This window comes from Juglans regia, chromosome 4 (assembly GCF_001411555.2).
Source record: "Juglans regia cultivar Chandler chromosome 4, Walnut 2.0, whole genome shotgun sequence".
Classification (NCBI taxonomy): Eukaryota; Viridiplantae; Streptophyta; class Magnoliopsida; order Fagales; family Juglandaceae; genus Juglans; species Juglans regia.
This window is the reverse complement of record NC_049904.1, coordinates 23,367,410-23,386,161: the sequence shown is the minus strand read 5'-3', so window position 1 is coordinate 23,386,161 and position 18,752 is coordinate 23,367,410. Positions and strand designations below refer to the sequence as shown.

The 18,752-nt window shown below is 36.3% G+C and overlaps 1 protein-coding gene and 1 pseudogene across 3 annotated transcripts; both read right to left on the bottom strand.

The window, feature by feature from the left end:
- Positions 1 to 1,038: 1,038 nt before the first annotated feature.
- On the bottom strand, positions 1,039 to 13,958 carry LOC108990237 (CTD small phosphatase-like protein 2). Of its 3 annotated transcripts, none has more exons than XR_001995952.2 (8): positions 13,831 to 13,958; positions 11,087 to 11,343; positions 10,046 to 10,185; positions 8,160 to 8,253; positions 7,070 to 7,582; positions 5,877 to 6,214; positions 3,676 to 3,952; positions 1,039 to 1,590 (listed from the first exon to the last, which is right to left on the bottom strand). XR_001995952.2 is itself a non-coding variant. In XM_018964129.2 (7 exons), exons 2-7 carry the CDS (start codon positions 11,253 to 11,255, stop codon positions 3,794 to 3,796), a joined length of 1,413 nt encoding a protein of 470 aa, XP_018819674.1. In that variant the 5' UTR covers positions 11,256 to 11,343; positions 13,831 to 13,958; the 3' UTR covers positions 3,418 to 3,793. The 3 variants fall into 3 exon arrangements, 1 of the variants encoding a protein (XP_018819674.1); XR_001995951.2 differs by lacking the exon at positions 1,039 to 1,590 and adding an exon at positions 1,597 to 2,753; XM_018964129.2 differs by lacking the exon at positions 1,039 to 1,590 and having other exon boundaries at positions 3,418 to 3,952.
- LOC118348372 lies at positions 10,537 to 10,696 on the bottom strand (annotated as a pseudogene).
- Positions 13,959 to 18,752: the final 4,794 nt, after the last annotated feature.

The window sequence follows — 18,752 nt, the reverse complement described above, 5'->3', positions numbered from 1 at the left end:
AGTTTTATAACATTTGGGAGGACATTCTTGCTTTCCAACAAGTTTTATCTTTTTCTATTCAACATTCATATAGAGAGGGTAATTTTGTTGCTAATCAACTTGCTAAACCATGTTCAGTAGGTGTTTCGACCACTTATTCTTTGGCTTTGGGAGAGTATACAATGGATGTTTCGAGATTACCTAGATTCAGACACTAAAATTAGATGGTTGTAGCTTTTAACTCTCTTATTTTAAGTATAGATTCTATTGTAATTAGCACAATATAGAGATAGTGTTTTATAAAGCTTGGTTTTGGACTTTTTGGAATCTCCAAGTTTTTTGTGTAAAAGATATTCCTCCGCTAAAACTGAGGGTTATGAATAAAATTAGAGGAATTTATCCTCAATAGCTTAAATCTATCTTTTATCTCTTGCATATAGATTGTTAATGTGTCATGTTTATCTCTTATTATGTCTATATTTTGTTTTGTACTAAACTGGCAAGGGAGCTACTGTTTCATACTAAACTTTACTTATACTTTTGTTCATGCTTGTAACATATCCTTTTCTATTTTTGCTAATCAAATCACTCGGATCCACATGTAAACTCGCAGGTTGACCCGACACGACCCAAATCTAATTATCTTAACCCTAACTCAATTATTACGTGTTGGGTTTGCTGTTCTTGTTAAATTGACAACCCTAATCTCAACACCTTGCATGCGTACAATGTCACCTCCAAAAAAAAAAAAAAATCATATCTAACTTTCATGACTGATCTTTCTTTGCTTTTTTCAGCTTTAGTTTGCCATCTACATGGACAAAAAACCAAAAAGGAAAAAAGATGTGTAAGACCACTGGTCTATGATTTTCATGTCTCTTTAGTTCTATATATAAAGGTGAAATAAGGTTGCTATTGTTCTCCTGCATTAATTAATTACGTGCATAGCATCGATCGATCATCCTTTTTTACTTAATATGAAGACTTCGACTTGCCTACAAAATTAAAAATTTAAAAGAAACATACAAACAGATTTACAACAAATTATTTCACACTAAATAATACCCAAATACTATCAGATTCATTCTCACATCCTGCCCTCAGGAAATCCCAATCCCATTGAGAATTACAACCATCGCTTACAGATTGGGAAGCAAGCATCCACTTTTAGATTAAACAGGGTAAAAACTTGATTACTACAAATGATTACACACAAAGCCAACTAACTCCCAAATATTCAACAGGGTAAAATCATGATTTGAGTGATAAAGGTAATGGCAACATCAAGTCAATACAGCATGTATCTAGTGATTATCATACAATCAAATCACTATCTTAACCTCTACTAGGTGTTCTAGAGGATAAAACACTCCTTGTTGGATGTGTCATATTACATAATAAAGCATTTGGTTAGTAAGAAACATGAAATTACCAGAAGAAAAATCTATACAAAAGTTATATATATGGTAACAATCTGATTATTTATAAGAAAATGCATCGTTCGTTAAATACCTATACCTACAAACATCTGATGAAGATAAAGCGTAATAAAACTTCACGTACCTACTAGTTTTTCCATTAGCAGATATTCTATTAGTGTTCTTCAAAGACCTGCAGAAAAGGTATACAGAAAGGTGAAAGTGTAATAGTCCACTATTAGATTCAGCATTCAGCAGAAGATCATGGCAAGGAGTGATAATAAGATAATTTATACACCCCCTAATTCATCATCTGTCTCTCCTATTCTTGGTTTAAGTGAAGAGCATTTTGGACCTATTTTCTCTTCACTTGACTATCAACAAAATCCACCAATTCAACAGGCTACTCCCAGTTCTAGGATTCCAGATCCATCGATTCAAACATAGCCTCATATCTATAGCACTACCCACAATTAGCCTTCAATTCAAATAGAGCACTATACCTCTATCGTCCGTTTGACCATATATAATCTCAAAAGCTTTTTTTATCAAAACAGAGCAATTTTCCCCGTGATCCAATGACAAAATTATAACTTGGTAGGGAGCCTCATGACAATTTTCACTGATAATTGAGTTGTTGAGAATGCTAGGTCCGTCAGTTGAGCAACATAACAGGGGGGGCATAAATTCAAAATCTTCGAGAATAATGCATCTCAAAGAAGTACCTTCTCAGATAAACACGGGTTCCTCTCAATGTTGGACTTCTTTTTATAAGTTATAATCATTAAAAAGCACACCAAAGTACACATTATGTATAGAATCACTTATCTATATATGAAAACATCCTGAAAAGCTAGCCCACTAGAGTTTATAGAGGCTGTCCAAAGGAAGAGAGTACTGAAAAATAAAGCTTTGAGCTCCTCCAATGTCCTTTTAGTCTTCAATTTCTGATGTTCCTTTCCCACCAAAATACACAATATGCAGGCAGTGTTTAACTTATTGCCTACTTTGATCTTTTCAATTCAACTCAACTCCAAGTGTTCAGTTTAATTACCGAAATAAAATACATCTTCATCTGCCTATATAACACTAAGAGCAGACCTGATTTGTCTACATATTGTCATGGATATTATCATTAAGGAATTGACACATTGAATTACTGACTTGCTCCTTATGCTGCAGAATCACTGCAGATAGAACAGGTTCAATGCGTATATAATGTTCTGGTCACAACCAGCCTAATTTTCCTGAAAAGATCCCTCTCCATGCACAGTACCTCCCAACTCTCCAGATATTCATCAGATCAAAATCACTCTGCATTTACATCCTTCATGAACATACATGTCCAACTGCAAGCTAGAGAGAATTGGAGTAATAAAAGGGGAGGAAATTCAGACTGAAAGCTATGGACAATTTTTTTGAAGATATAAGTGGAAATCAAATATAACAGAGTTTATTACAATAAAGACACAAATAATTACAAATTCATGCACAGAGCATCCAAAAGAGAGTATAACAGTTGAACAAGAAAAATATAGGAACTAGTGAATCCCACTTCTAGAATAGGGGGAGGGTGAATCATATCAAAGCAGGCTTCCAAAACCTTATCTCTCTCTTTCTTTTTGTTTTGTTTTTTTCTTTTTCTTTTTCTTTTTCTTTTTCTTTTTTTTGCTTTTTTTTTTTTTTTTTTTTTTGTGATGAGAGATGTTTTTGAAGGAGCACAGGAAAGGAACCCAAGAAAAGCTTGTTCCAAGTAATTGACGTTTACAACATCACCAAACTATATGAAAGTAAAACATCCTTTTCCACATGCCTGGAAAGAAATTTTAGTGGTCTTGAATCATGAGGACAGAGTCATTGAAATATCCTGGTCTCTCGTTTTCACTTATGCTGGCTTTAATCCTTTTATGTTCTTTTTGTCGATTATGCTTCAAATTTCAACATATCTTTAATATTTTCCCAGATAACACTGTGCAATTGCCAAATGGATAGTTGGAAAAAAAATTATAAGCACAAAATAAGATAGGAAAGCATGCAGCAGTCTGCAAGAATCACATTTCACCATATGATAACAATTTCTATACACCTCCTTATGAATAAAATAGCAACTTGAACTGTACATTATAAATATATAAGAGGAAATCCTCTTACTACCTTTTTAGAAACATTAGACAAAGCACTCCATAGAGTTGTCGGCTGAGAATAGAAACAGAAGGGACAAGCACCAAGAGCTGAACCAATAATTACGCAATCAACAGTTCATTGTATAGCTAATTACCTCGAGATCAGAGAGGAATGGTATTGAGCATCTAAACTAGAAGCCAGTTTTTGCATTCAAATGGTTGAGAGGGAGAAGGAGCTGCTATATTCAAGCTAATGAGATATATAAGGGGCTCTTATTCCTTGTCACTGAATCTCGCAGCAATGATTGGACGTACATCATCAGCATCAACCAGAGTCTCTAAGAACGGAAGTAAGGAAATTAGTGCGCAGTCTGATGGATCGTCAAACCAACTCCTTATAGGAATCCCATTATTGACTTGCAACCGGAAAACCTGAAATAATCATAATGAGAACAAGGCTTGAACAATCGCACTTCCATTCAATAGAGATGACTTCTTTTATTTTTGTTTTTCCCCTTCCAGCACTTTATTTTGGATAATATAGACATCATTATCTCATGTAATAGTAAGCAGATAATTTTTTTGATCATAAAAGCAAGGAGATAATTATAGACACAGAATTTTCATATCAGTATTAACAGAGTTCAAACGACCTTATTCAGTCTGTCCTTCCCTTTGGAGTTATCTTGAATCAGGCTAAACTAGCTAGCACAGCAACTTTTCCATCCTAGATTTTAATCCAACATACTGCCAAGTTTTGGAATGACTTTCCTGCCTAGATATATGCATTTCCATAAGATCGAAATTCATGTATGTTCAGTTCTTATTAACGCCGGGCTGAACTGCGAAAATATGCTATTGATGATGGGAAAATCTTGTCAAGTATTAACTGGTGAATCAGATCCACATAGATTTCAGTCAGTTCTAAACCAGCAATGCAACTCTCCCTTCTTTTCCAGCTATCCCTAAGGAAACTACCAACTTCCTAGTTAAGGGTAGACCCAGTCCAACTAAATCTAAGTCGGTAGCCCAATATTAACTGATATCAAAACTCCATCAACCTATACAATATACATACTAGGCAACAGGTCAGAACACCAGTAGAAGAAAATTTCAGAGAAAGGGGCAAACTTAACAAAAAAAAAAGAGAGCTAGTCAATGGCAGGGCAGAGAGGTGGCCGCCACCCTTCCCTTCCTCCAACAACCCCCCCCCCCCCCCCCCCCCAAAGACCCCATGCCTGCCCTACAAAATTACCAAAAGAAATATTGACACCCAAAATAATTTTAAAACAACCATTCAACCCCGAAAACACAAACAAAACCTCAAAGAAAAAATCCTTCCCCTAGCCCTTAAAAAGTTCAACCCCCCCCCCCAAAAAAAAAAAAGAAGAGAGCTAGGTAATGACAAAGGCAGGGCCTAGAGGTGGCCACCCTTCCTCCCTCTCAAACACCCCCCCCCCCCCCCCCCCCAAAAAAAAAAAAAAAAAACCCACAAAAAAAAGCCCATGAATGCCTAACCTACAAAATTAGCAAAAGAAATATTGACACCCAAAATAATTTTAAAACAACCATTCAACCCCGAAAACACAAACAAAACCTAAAAGAAAAAAACCCCTCCCCTAGCCCTTCAACAACACCCCCCCCCCCCCCCAAAAAAAAAAAAAAAAATCTTGAAATAAACCTTAACACCCAAGAATCTAACAAAAACCCTCTTCTATCCTTTTAAAAAAAAAAAAAAAAAAAGAAGAAGAAGAAGAAGCTTTAGCACCCTGAAATTTAAAATAACCCCCAAACCCTAAAATCTTAAACATCCCACAGTCCCCCCAAAAACTCTGATAAAAATATGCCTAGAGTTTTTCTAAAACTAAAAATTTAGTCCAAGTCTTTAATATTATATATATATATATATATATTGAAGAGTTTGACTCCAAAAAGTTTCTGAAGGTCAAAAATGTATTTTTCTAAAGCCCAAAACATATAATTTCACTTTATATCTTAGTCCTTTCAACCCTTTCGTGTTCTATTCCAAAACCATAATTTCAAATGGAAACAAGGAGTTCTCCAATTAAGAGAAAATCTTAACCTCTTATTCATGATCTTTTACTACCATGACACATGTTAATCCTATTCAAGTTGATATACATGTTGATAACTTTTTTCTTGACATCTTCAAGACTTCAACTATGTTTATAGTGCTCTTTTTTTATACATAAAAATGTACACAATGCAAAGAAGTTACTATTAGAATACGAGATCTGTCCCCGCCCGAATAAGAAAGAGAGAGATCAAATCCTAGCTCCACCATCGGAGCTAGTAAAGGGTCAAACCATCATGACAAACTGGCCAGGTGACGTACCTGAGGAGAATTATCAACTATCACAACTTTTGCAAGATCAACACCTAAAACTGTCAAATCTTTAGTGTAACTACCATCTGAGAAAATGCATGATTCACGGAAAACTCTGCGAGATATAAGCTTTCCATCTCGATCCACTATATCAAGAAGTTGTTCTGCATAGATGCTTTGGCTTGCAGTAAAAATAACAACTTCAAACATTTCTGCAACTCTCTCCAAGAATGTATGGAGATAAGGCCTCTGTTTCACATATACAGTGTGCTCCTTCATGTCAAAGAAAACTGTGAACGTGAAGTCAGCATCATCACGGTGTTCCAATGTGGAGTGGACAAGTGTTTCTGCATAAAAGAAAGCAAGAAAGCAGGTTGACCGAGCATCAGTAACATTCACTTATACAAAAAAGAAAGAAAAGACAATCTCATTACGCTAAACAATTTCAAAGTCAAGGCCACTCTCATATCCCAAGTTGAAGCCCAAATTAAGAGCTCTGTCAGAACAGAGGCCCACACTATACAGTTCTCCTAACATGACTCATTTGGGAATATCAAGAACTTTCCAAAACTCAATGAAAGTCTTCAACCAAGAAAACAAGGGGGGGGGGGGTGGTTAAAAATAAAAAAATATATATATACATTCACAAATTCATATAGACATTTCAACTTATTGCGCCCAGTGGTAAACTAAATTTTCGTTTCCGGCAAATAAAAATTCAGTTGAATAAGCACATTTCACCGAACGGTGTCATCTTGAGAGGTTTCTGATGTTTTCCTCATGCAGACAGGTAATGTGACTTGTGCACTGCATATGAGACACCAAAGCTAGATCTCAACAATGGTACTATACCAGATTGTGTACCTGAGACCATGACTCCAAGAAAAATGATTTTTGAAGCCAAATTTTGGAAGCAGATAAATCTGCTGACTTTTCACTACATTCACTTTCATTTGCTTTTGCAGTAGTTTTTCATCTTTTGATAACCATTCATGACCATCTCAAGGAGGAATCCTATAATAGTATAAATAAGTTTCATAATATCTGACAAGCAAAATGATATTAACAAGGAGAGTAATACATGAATTGGGAGAACAGATCCCAAATAAATTCAAGTTTATACCACATCCACTGGAGAAATATCATGTTAAAGGTGGGATAACATAACTGTAAGGAGCAACAGATAAGTATAAATGAATTACCATCCAAGTCAAGTACTAGTGTTACAGGTTTCCTGTTCTGAGTATCCTTTGGCAGTATAGTAGGCTGGAAGTTCGATACCACGTCTGAGAGTTCCGGTAAATTTTTTATGAACATCTGTGGGTCTGAGTCAGTGTTAACATCAGTTTCCGAGTTGCATGATCTCCTTTGACCAATTGCTACATATGAGCTACTATTATCTGAAACCATAGCTTCTTCATGTGATTGGGTATCAGTTATGTCACTGGTTTTGACCATATCCTCAAGGAAAGGCAGCGTCATGTATTGTTCAGAGACATCAAACAACAGACTCTGCTCAGCATAGTTGTAATCAGGAAAGCAGTTAACCACATTAATATCATCATCAAACGTATTCCCACTGAAGGGAAAGCTAGCAACAATCATGTCAGATATGTAGAAATCTGATACATCACAAGTTTGGTAGTCAGATGAGCTTCTATTATCATCACTGTCATCAGTTCCCAACCCTGGCATGTCAGGATCTTTGATGTTCCCTAGAGAAAAGTAAAAAATAGGTTGGGTATTAGACATACTCTTCAAAATAACATATAAAAGTTGTTAACTTGACATGTTCAAAGGATGTAATGAGGAACTAAAAACATCCTCTTTACTATTTCTTTTCAAAGGCAAATTGGGGCATATATTCCAGAAAAGGCATGTATACTGCCAGAATTTTGTTTACATATTGGAAAAAATACCAATATTTTTTTTTTGTAGTGAAAAACAACAAAAACTAAAGCACAAATCTACCCTTTCAGTGACCAGAATTGGTAGAAAATGTTCTGTTTGTTTCTTCTTTTTCTTTTTCAAATATTGTCTGCACTCAGAAATACATCCATTGTATACTATTATTCATATTTTTAGAGTTACATCATTTATGCAGAAAAAAATACTAGTGTCAAGAGAAAAAGAACTATGGCCTAATTATTAAAAAAACAAAGAAAAGACAAAACTGTGGCTCAACCTTGGTTGGGGAAAACTTAGAAGAATGTCATGACCATCACACTTGTGAAGAATGGGAAACATACTAGATAGATGCTATGTGCTCAACCAATAGAATTGAAGTCAAACCTGCATCATCATCAGCTTTTGGTTCAGTATGGCTTTCAATGTGCTCCAAAGTGGGAGAGAAAATCGTCCCTAGGTCTGAACTGTGGGTTGATTCCTGAAAATTAATGAACCACCACTGTTACCTTACCACAAAAAGAAATGAGACAAAATAAGATCATGAGAGAGAGGAAGAACATTCAGGAGAATATTTATAACTAATTTAGGTTTATTTTTTAATTGTTTTAAGAACAGAAGGTACTTTTTTCCTAGCAACAGAAGGTAATTATAACAAGGAAAATCTCCATCACCCACTAGCACAAGAAGGTCCTCAAGAGAGTTGAGAAATACAGGCCAGCTTCCCATGAAATCCAATTTCGACCAATGATTTCTATGGTTGCAAAAAAATTAAGGTCTCGTTTGGCTACACAGATGAGATGAGATGAGATGAGATGATAAATCTATAAATAGTAGTGAAATAGTTCGAGTTAAGATGTTTTATGGGATTTGAAAAGGTTGAACTGTTTTTTTTTATTTTGTTTAGAAGTTTGGAAAAGTTGTAATGATTAGGTAATGATTAGATGAAAAAATTAAAAATTTCAAATTGAAAAGTGTTTGTGTTTGTGTTTGAATGTTGTTTGGATGTTGAGATGAGATGAGATGAGATGGATTGAGACTATATGTGAAACCAAACAGGATGCCTAAGTTTTCCACACTTGTGGCCTCCATTAGCAAGGTGGATAAAGCACAATGGACAAATGTCATAAAGCTCAATAGAGGAATGATTTTGAATAATTACACTATTCATCAGTAATAAAAAATAATAATAAACTTTAAAAAGAATAAGTTATCTTCAATCAGAAATTGGTTCAAACCAAGCCCTTTACAGTTTACACCCTTCAAGAAAAGAGTAAGGCCTGGTTTGGATAGCAAAGTGTCACATCTCATTTCATCTCATCTCATCTTATCTCAATATCCAAACACCACAAACACAAATATTTTTCAATTTCAAATTTTCAACTTTTTCATCTTAATCATTACCTAATCATTACAACTTTCTCAAACTTCCAGACAAAACATAAAAAATAATTCAACTTTTTCAAATCTCAAAATAAAAATTATATTCTACCAATATTTTAACTTTATAATATATTTATTTAACTTTTTCTCTCTCATTTTCCAAAACCCGATAAAACATCTCAACTCAAAACTATTTCACTACTATTCACAAAATATTTCACCGTTATTCACAGATCATCTCATCTCATCTCATCTCACTATCCAAACAAGGCCTAACATATCAGGTTTTATTAAATATTGAAAAAAGTACACCCATAGTGAATCAAATTCTTGAAAACATAAAAAACAAAAGAAACATAAATAAAAAAAAAAGGTTGGGTGGCTCCACCCATTCAAGGGCGGTTCGGGCCGTCCAGCCACCCCATTTGGGGTGGTTCTGCAGTGGTGGTGGCAGATTTTTTATTTTTTTGGATTTTTCTTTTTATAAGTTTTTTATTTTTGGATATTCAAATAGTTTATTAGAAATAATCAAGTGCATTTCATGTGTTTTATGAATCAATAAGCCATTGATGTGTCAATCACCTGTTAGAGGGGTAAAACTAGTTTTACACCACATCCTGACAACAGGTGCCCTAAAAAGAAAAACAGTATTGAAAACAGCACGCGCTCAAACACACATAACAAATAGCTGAGAGCGAAGCTTGTAAATGAACATGCATCTTGCCCACTTGACATGCACTAATCCCATGCCAATGTTTAAAAGGCAAAAAAAGGAAAATTCCTACTTGAAACAATTAAATTATCTGGATCCAATTCAGTAACCACTGTCAGGGTATCCCAAAATGACAAACTAAAGAAATACTACCTGTCAAAAAGATAAAACATTTTACCGTTCTCCCAATGCTTGCAGAACAAACAAAAAATGTTGGCTGCTGCTGGAACTGATATATTTCTTCATCCAGTAATTCTTCACAGTCAATGGATTCGTCACTTCCAATGTTCTTCATGGATGCTTGTGTGCTCAAAGAAACTATAAGAATGACAAGGAGCATTAAAAATAAGAATGGCGAGGATTATCATATATTTAGCTAATACATTTTTTATAAGTGCATAAACAACTAATACTACTCATTGTTTGTACAAATCAGACTAGTGTTACATTCTGTGGAACACGATACAGAAAGAAACACCAAGACATCATACATCAATTATGACCATTCTACGACTAAAAAAAATTCACATTTTTGCTCAAGATTATATAAATATTTTTGCAAAGAAAATGATTAGAATATAGTGGAAATTAGCAGATTCAAAAGCCAATTTTTTTCCCTTGATAATTTAGTGCTTTTATGAAGCTTCTTGTCCTTTTTTTTTTATGTAGAGCTTTAGTGCTCTACCCCTAGGGGAGCCCTTCCAGAAATTCTCGATGGCCAAGGTTGAACCCAGGCCGAAGAGGGGCTTTTGGAAATAGTTTTCAATCAGCAATAGGTGTGCCTTGGTTAGAACCTCACCAGCTGCATCATTGCCCCAAGTGCAAAGATTGGCTTCCTGTCCTTCTAAAAAGGCTATTCCTCTCTAAGTCTCACTTGAAGTTTGCATTCAGATATATATATATATATATATATATACATCTTTTAGATTCAAGGCAGAACAACTGTACATAAACTTCTTAAAATTGAAAAAATATATAAATATGTGAATATACGCGTAAAATAAAAATATGCAAATGTAAGACCATTATTAGAAAGGTGTGGTCTGTTTTTTAAATGAAAATTTTGTCTGCACTTGGAAATGTAGTGTAACATCTTAGAAAATTAGTCAAACTGAAACCCGCACCAAGTATCAAGATATGGATAGGCAACACGAGATAACTTGAAAACTTAATACTAAGTACATAAAATACAATCTGAAATTTAAGTATAGTTGCTTACCATCCTGGCATTTGTGAATAAATGTGTCCAATTCTGATGCTTGTTCAGAAATCCTGAATTGTGGGCAAGAGTTTTTGGCAATTTTACTGGACATTTGAGATACATGAAGACCATTTTTTTCTTTGAAATAACTCGTGCTCAATTTGTTCTTCATTTTCAATGAGGGCATTTGATCTGTGCTTCAAGAATGTACTACAAACTTGATTCAGGAACAGTGGGAGACAAAACCCTCGAAACAATCAAACCAGCAGCAGGGACTGTATCATGTAAACAAAAATATAAGTATAGGGCAAAAAGAAACGATTGATATGAAGAATTAGAGTTTCCGGTATGAACTTCAGTCAACAATATATAAGCAATTAACTTGCAGACCAATAAGCTACAAGAACTTATTCAGTAATAAATTAGAAAGTTTAGGGCAAGGGAAAGCATCCAAAAAGTTTATCCCTCAAACCATAATTTCATCACCATAAATATCATAGCCAAACCCATCGCTAACCAAGTCAAAGTACAGGTTATCCCGCCAGATTGCCTGAAAAGATGGTTGCACTCAAGTGTAGTGACCCCATGCCTTCAAATGTCCTATTATTTCTAGCTTCATTATTAAACCAAATTAGACAAGGGGTTGCTACTCTCTAACTATAACAAATAAAAAAAAAACTATATAAAAAAATTGATCCTTCGGAAGGATCATTGTCAATACCTGCCCAGCATACCTATAAAAAAAACTATAACAAATCTCCCACTTCCAACAATGCCTCTTTAAGCTGCAAAAATTGCAATAACTTTGGCATGGCCCATTACACCCCACAAAGAAGGAGAAGACCAATGTCGAAATGCACTAAGCCACCAAACAATGTCATAGCAAGTGATCAATTATATCTCCAAACCATTTACCACCATATCCAATTAATCAGTATTGCTTTTCATTTTTGCCTAGTTATCTGTGGAAAGAACGCGTTCCGAGGCTTCTATCAATGCAAAGATAGACACCTTTTGCAGGAAAATTTTGCTAAACACTCTCTCTTGAGAGAACAACAAAAAAGAAAAAAGAAAAGAAAAGAACAATCATGTCATCATTTTTTCTGTCACCATGTAATTGACCACGTGATCCACCACAAACTATAAAGATAAACAAAATGACATCTGCTTTCTCCTTTTTCAGTATGTTTGCAAGGAGAAAAAAAAGCACTAAAGAGTCAATTGTGGATGTTATTTTTGGAACATTTGAATAACTAACATTAAATTTTCTCTATGCTTAAGCTTTTAAGGTAACCTTTTGGTTAACACAGTGCTAGAACTAAACACCATGCATACAAGACCCATGCTCTCCCAAGGTAGTCCTCCCCACTCCCAACAAAAACGATTTATGCACATGGACGGCAGAGATAAGAAGCACCACAACTTACCATGCAAGAGACACTACGAATGATCAACTTTCCAATTCTCTCACAACTCTTAAGGCAAAATTCATGACAAGGTTAAGATTTAGGTTTAAGGTACTCGGTATTAAAAATTATGAGAATAGGCGACAACCACCCACCTATACTTTGAAAATGACACTTTCTTCTTTCAAACTCATTTTATGTGAAAGGTGGATTTTGCCAATAACGCCACTTCAATGACCTTTCCTAATATAAAGGAATGATTCCAGGCCATAGGATAACATTAAAATGCCAAAACACCTCCGCCCACCACCACCGTCAAACCGATTACTACTATGACCACCATCATTCAGATCACAACTCCAATGAATGTATTCTGCCGATTTTGTGCATCCTAGACTGGCATTTTGACTGAGGGCTTGTTTGGATAGAGAAACGATCTCATCTCATCATTATAACTTTCCCAAATTCCCACACAAAATATAATAACCAATTCAACTTTTTCAAATTCTAAAACAATAATAATATTAAAAAAAATAATATTCTAACAATATTTTATTCAACTCATCTAAAACCATCTCATATCATCTCATCTCACCTCATCTTACCATCCAAACAAGCCCTGAGTTGACCAAAAACGACACTTTATAAGACGAGTGACACATGACTGTTCCTCAGAAGAAAATATCATTAAATCGCCTTCATTCAGAAAAGAACACCCAAAAGAACTCAAAAGGACCTTCAACTTCAAAATTGACGTCAATTGACTCTCCCTTTGAGCTCGACTATATCAAGAGATTGTAGATAACAGAATTCATCCCCGCATTCAAATTTAAACGAATAATTAAGATGCACTATTAATGAGTAATTGCAGCACCAAGCCTGCTTATATAAAAGAATAATAAAACTAAGTTGTGCTATCTAATTGTAAATCCGGAAACCAAAAGGAGAAACTGTGATGTTTTTTATGCCAAGAAACAGGGAACCAACGTATTCACAAGGGGAGAATCCAGGAATCCAGGTCCAAAACACCACAATTCTGAAGCGAATACCACACGAAAATCGAAGTCAACGACCGATTTATAAAACCAAACCCAAAGTTGAATAATCAACAGCAAGAAAAAGGAAACAGATTAATGAAAGAAAGAAGAGCCTACAATTCAAACCAGATCATTAACTTAAACCCTAGAAAGACCAAGCTCAAATGACAGTTACACAGTTAAGGTAGAAGCAAACATTACGTTGAGGAAGAAAAATCGCCAAAAACAAGATTCAACCAACAGTAAATGAAGATTCAATTAGCCGAACCCAAACAAGGGAAAAAATTACAATAAATAGCGGAATTGAATATACGCATACCCGAAAGTAGCTGAGACTCCCTCTCGCTCTCTCCCCCTCCCCCTCCCTCTCCCTCCTCTTTGTTGAAATCTCAAGTCCTTAACTTCCACGAATGGTCAGAGACATAGTTGATGTCGGCTTCTGCTGGATCACGCGAACGGCTGAGATGCGACCTTAAGAGACGGGTTGGACCAGTGAAAATGAGCCACGTATGGTCGGTAACCAGCTCAGCGTAACGCGTTGACACGTGCAGTTTCGTGGAAAGAGAATACAGGAGGAACCCCGGTCGTGCACTGCAAGTGGCATGCAACTTTGGCGTCGGAGGGTGTTTGAAAAGTGTTTGTCTCTTAAAAGAGAGAATTGTCTCTAAAATTATTTTTCCTTTTATTTTTTTAGTTTAGATTTTATGTCTTTCATAAGATAATACATTTTATTAAAGAAAACAGAGAGAGAATTGTTTTGGCGCACGCAGTCCTCACTTGTGTTTAGAGACGTAGCATCAAGATCTGCACCACAACGATGGCACGCCTCGCAATTGATAACTTTACGTGCTCGTATGCTCGATATACGTGTATAAAAATTTAAAGCTGAAAATAATAAAGATATGTATTATGACTATAGATATGTATTATGCACGATATGTATTATGGCTAGGATGCGAGGCGGGTGGCCCTGCCAATCGCAGTTGGTGGACAAGGGTCTGCCCTGCCCTGCCCATACAGAGGCAGGATGGACGGGAGCAAGGCAGCGGGGTGCGGTGTTGGGGTGTATGTGGAGATTGATTTTGAAGCTGAAAAATGTGTTTGCTCGACATGCGCACGAGCGACACTCAACTCGTGAGTTCGCTAGACGTGCACTCGATAGTGGGCTCGAGCGAAGCTCAACTCGTGAGTTTGCTCGAATCTCGCTCGAGAGTGAGCTTGAACAAGATACCAACCCTAATGTTCGCTTGAGGCCCGCTCGAGCTAATGTTGATTTGGTCGTTCGCTTGAGGCGCGCTCGACACGCCGCTTGAGCGAAAAATGCAGATTTTGCCAATTAGAATTTTCAATGTCGTTTGTTATATATTTGTCATATTTGACTTGTGTTAGATGACTTTCAGCATATTTTGAGAGAGAACAATTGTCAAGTGAATGCATATTGTGTGAGAGAGCAAAAAGTCCTAGAAAGTGTGAGTTGAGATTGAGTGATTGTAATCTCCTCTGTTAATAAGATTTCTGCAGCTCTGTGAACGTAGGCAATTTTTTGAACCACGTATATTGAGTATCGTGTACTTGATTGTGTTGTTTTTATTTTATTTGGCATCGTTGGTGTGTGTGTTTGCACAAAATTTCACAACAACTGGTATTAGAGCCAAGGTCGGATCTAAAGGAGAATGATGGTTGGTGATAAAGTGAACGCACAAGGGATTGAGAAGTTCGACAGCACTAATTTTGGGTACTAGAATATGTAGATTGAGGATTATCTCTATGGGAAAAGGCTCCACTTTCCACTGTTAGGAAAGAAGTCGGAGAGTATGGATGATACTAAGTGGACCTTGTTAAATCGACAGGTTCTGAAGATCATTCGGCTGACTTTGTCCAGAACAGTGGTACACAATATCAGTAAGGAGAGAACCACAGTGGATCTCATGGCGACTTTATCAGGTATATATGAAAAGCCGTCTGCAAACAATAAAGTGCACTTAATGAAGAAATTGTTCAATCTGAAGATGTCGGAAGGTATGTATATAACTCAATACTTGAATGAATTCAATACGATCACAAATCAATTGTCTTATGTAGAGATTGAGTTTGATGATAAGATCAGAGCGCTGATTATATTGGCATCGTTTCCAGATAGTTGGGAGATCATGAGGATGGTTGTGAACAGTTTAGCTGGCAAGACGAAACTAAACTACGACGACATACGTGACATGGTACTTGCTGAAGAGGTTTGTAGGAGAGACTCAAAAAACATGACAAGTCAAGTTCCAAGAGCAAGGGGAAGAGCAAGACAAGATCTAGGCAGCAGATCACGTGTTGGAGTTGTGGCAAGCCAGGCCACATCAAGAGAAACTGCAGGAATCAAGAAAGTGCTGATGATGATGTTGTGAATGTAGTGGCAGAAGAAATTCATGATGTCTTACTTCTTGTAGTACGCAGTCCGATTAATAATTGGGTGTTGGATTCAGGGGGCTTCGTTTCATAGTATCTCATGTTGAGAAATCATGCAGAATTATGTTGCTGGTGATTTTGGGAATATGTATGCTGCTGATGGAGAGGCACTGGATGTAGTGGAAGTAGGTGATGTGCACATCACACTTCCAAACAGAGGCGTGTGGACTTTACAGCAAGTCAAACACGTTTCAAATCTAAAGAAAAACCTGATCTCTGTAGGACAGCTTAATGACAGTGGCATTCTCTAGAGGGGCTTGGAAGATCACTAAGGGTGTGCTGGTCTTAGCATATGGTAAGAGATTTAATTCTTTATATTTAACATGAGGGTCCAGTGATGTGTAGGAAAATACAAGAGTGCAAAAAAACAAACTTGATCGCACGAAACATATGAGGAAGCCAAAGGGAGTCATCTTTGTCGTTCCTCATGAAAGCCTGGGAAAGTTGGCTAAAGTTGTCAAGATCGGTTCGAGACCGAATACTCCTAGTACAGTGGGAGTTGTGAGTCGTCCTGTGGATGTGATGACTAAGGACGATGTACGTGGAAGACTGAAGTCGGGCTTAACTTCAGTGCGTCTTCTGGCTTGAAGACGAGGGCTGTGAGCTGCAAAGATAATAGGGCTTAGCTAGAAATAGTGATTGGCATATGGAAACCCAGTCTCCAAGTGGGAGATTGTTGGGGTGTATGTGGAGACTGGTTTTACAGCCCAAAAAGGTGTTTCCTGGATGTGCACTCGACAGTAGGCTAAAGCGAAGCTCAACCAGTGAGTTCGCTCGAGTCCTTCTTGACAGTGAGTTTGAGCAAGATACAAACCATAATGTTCACTTGAGGCTCGTTTGACACCCCGCTCGAGCCAATGTTGATTTGGTCATTCGCTCGAGGCGTGCTCAACATCCCGCTAAAGCGAAAAATGTAGATTTTGTCAATTAGGGTTTCCAGTGTCATTTGTTATATATTTGTCATATTTGACTTGTGTTAGACAACTTTCAACATATTTTGAGAGAGAACAATTATCAAATGAGTACATATTGTGTGAGAAAGTAAAAAGTCTTAGAGAGTGTGAGTTGAGATTGAGTAATTATAATCTCCTCTGTTAATAAGATTTATGCAACTCTGCGGACGTAGGCAATTTGCCGAACTACATATATTATGTGTCGTGTGCTTGATTGTGTTGTTTTTACTTTATTTGCCATTGTTGGTGTGTGTGTTTGCACAATACTTCACAATATGCAGGGCCTCTCTGCCCACCCCTAAATACAACATCATAAGTGTCATCAATAAGCCACATTATCTCAACATCACAATACCATCACAAGGTTATTACAACCATAATTATGTCTATCAAAATCACTCAAATTATAACATTAATTAGTAATAGAACAATAGCCCAAATGGGGACAGATCCATGGCTCACTCTTTGGGTTGTGTTGGGTCTTCCTGCTCGTACATGCTCTCATCGCCTATACTTGCATCAAAGTCTCCGGTTTTGATGAGTGAAACCGTAATGGGGCTACTATGATACAGTAAGTTTACCATGACAATATGTGCAATGCATGTAACATCAATGAATACAAGTATGAAACATAAGAAACCCAAGCAATGATACATACTTACAAAGATAAGAGAATCTAAGCAAACAATAATTTTCTCCACGAGAATGCAGCACTAGAGCATCAATAATATAATGGTATTTATAATCACTGAGTAATAGATATTCATAACCTTAAAGCCTTTATACAATCGGAAACCCAAATATCAATATATTGTAAGAGTTTTATAAAATTCTATGTCTCCACACACACATATCCTATTGGGTTTAGACTAATTCAAATATTATCACTTAATTAATGAGTCACAGTGGGACAAGAATACATCTATTCTAGTCATAGTGGGACATGAATGTTTTTAGATTTCATGATGGCCAGAAGTCTATAAATAGTACTAAGGGGTTAAATTTTCTCTCACCTACAACATAATTTGTGCCTCTAACCATCGGGAGACACTCGAAGGTAAAGTTGCTAGAGTGATCCTTCTCTCATAGTCAGATCAGATTATTTATCAAATTGTAATAGAGGGATGCACGTCTTCTAACTGTTATTATTTATTATTGTGGATCATAAAAAATCGAAGATCCAATTATTAATATTTCATGTTAAATTTAACATATATAACCAAGCCATGAAGATCCTAAGCAACATAAATAATATCTACAAACTTAAAACTGCAACGTCCCAAGCATCAAAATAAATATTTCCTTCAACACATTAAACATTCTAAGCATCCAATGCTCAACACCAAATACAAAGATCATAATACGAGAACCTCAGGTTCCCCAATAACCATAAATCATCTGAGAACCACAGGTTCTCTCTTTCTTAAAACCAACTTAGACCTTTTCACCATTTTTAATGTGTGCACCATGGTCTCCCCTCAAATGATCGTACATACACCCTAGCTCCCTTGTATGTAACGATCACACATATGACTTTATCTCAAGAATCACTTCACCAGAAGCATTCTCTAGTCTTCATTAGTCGAGAGATCACAATTCAATTTGAGAGCGTTACTCTCTCACTCGAGCTCGTTGATAGCCTAACATCAACCAAGGAGATGTCACTCCATTTTTATACGCTCCTAAGTGATCAGATGAGCTCCATCGAAATAATACAACATCATGGCTTGGGGTCGTGAGACACACAACCCCTTTCATTGAAAAAACAAACAGCCAACATCCCTTAAAATATTATCTCAAAGCTGAAATATAATATTGTAAAGGTTTACAAAAT

Coding starts and splice junctions, on each gene's coding strand:
- LOC108990237 (XM_018964129.2), bottom strand. CDS start 11,255: ATGCCCTCATTGAAAATGAAGAACAAATTGAGCACGAGTTATTTCAAA. Junction 8,254..10,045: donor CTGCAAGCATTGGGAGAACG/GTAAAATGTTTT, acceptor ATTAATTTTCAG/GAATCAACCCACAGTTCAGA. Junction 7,583..8,159: donor AAAAGCTGATGATGATGCAG/GTTTGACTTCAA, acceptor ACTTTTCTCTAG/GGAACATCAAAGATCCTGAC.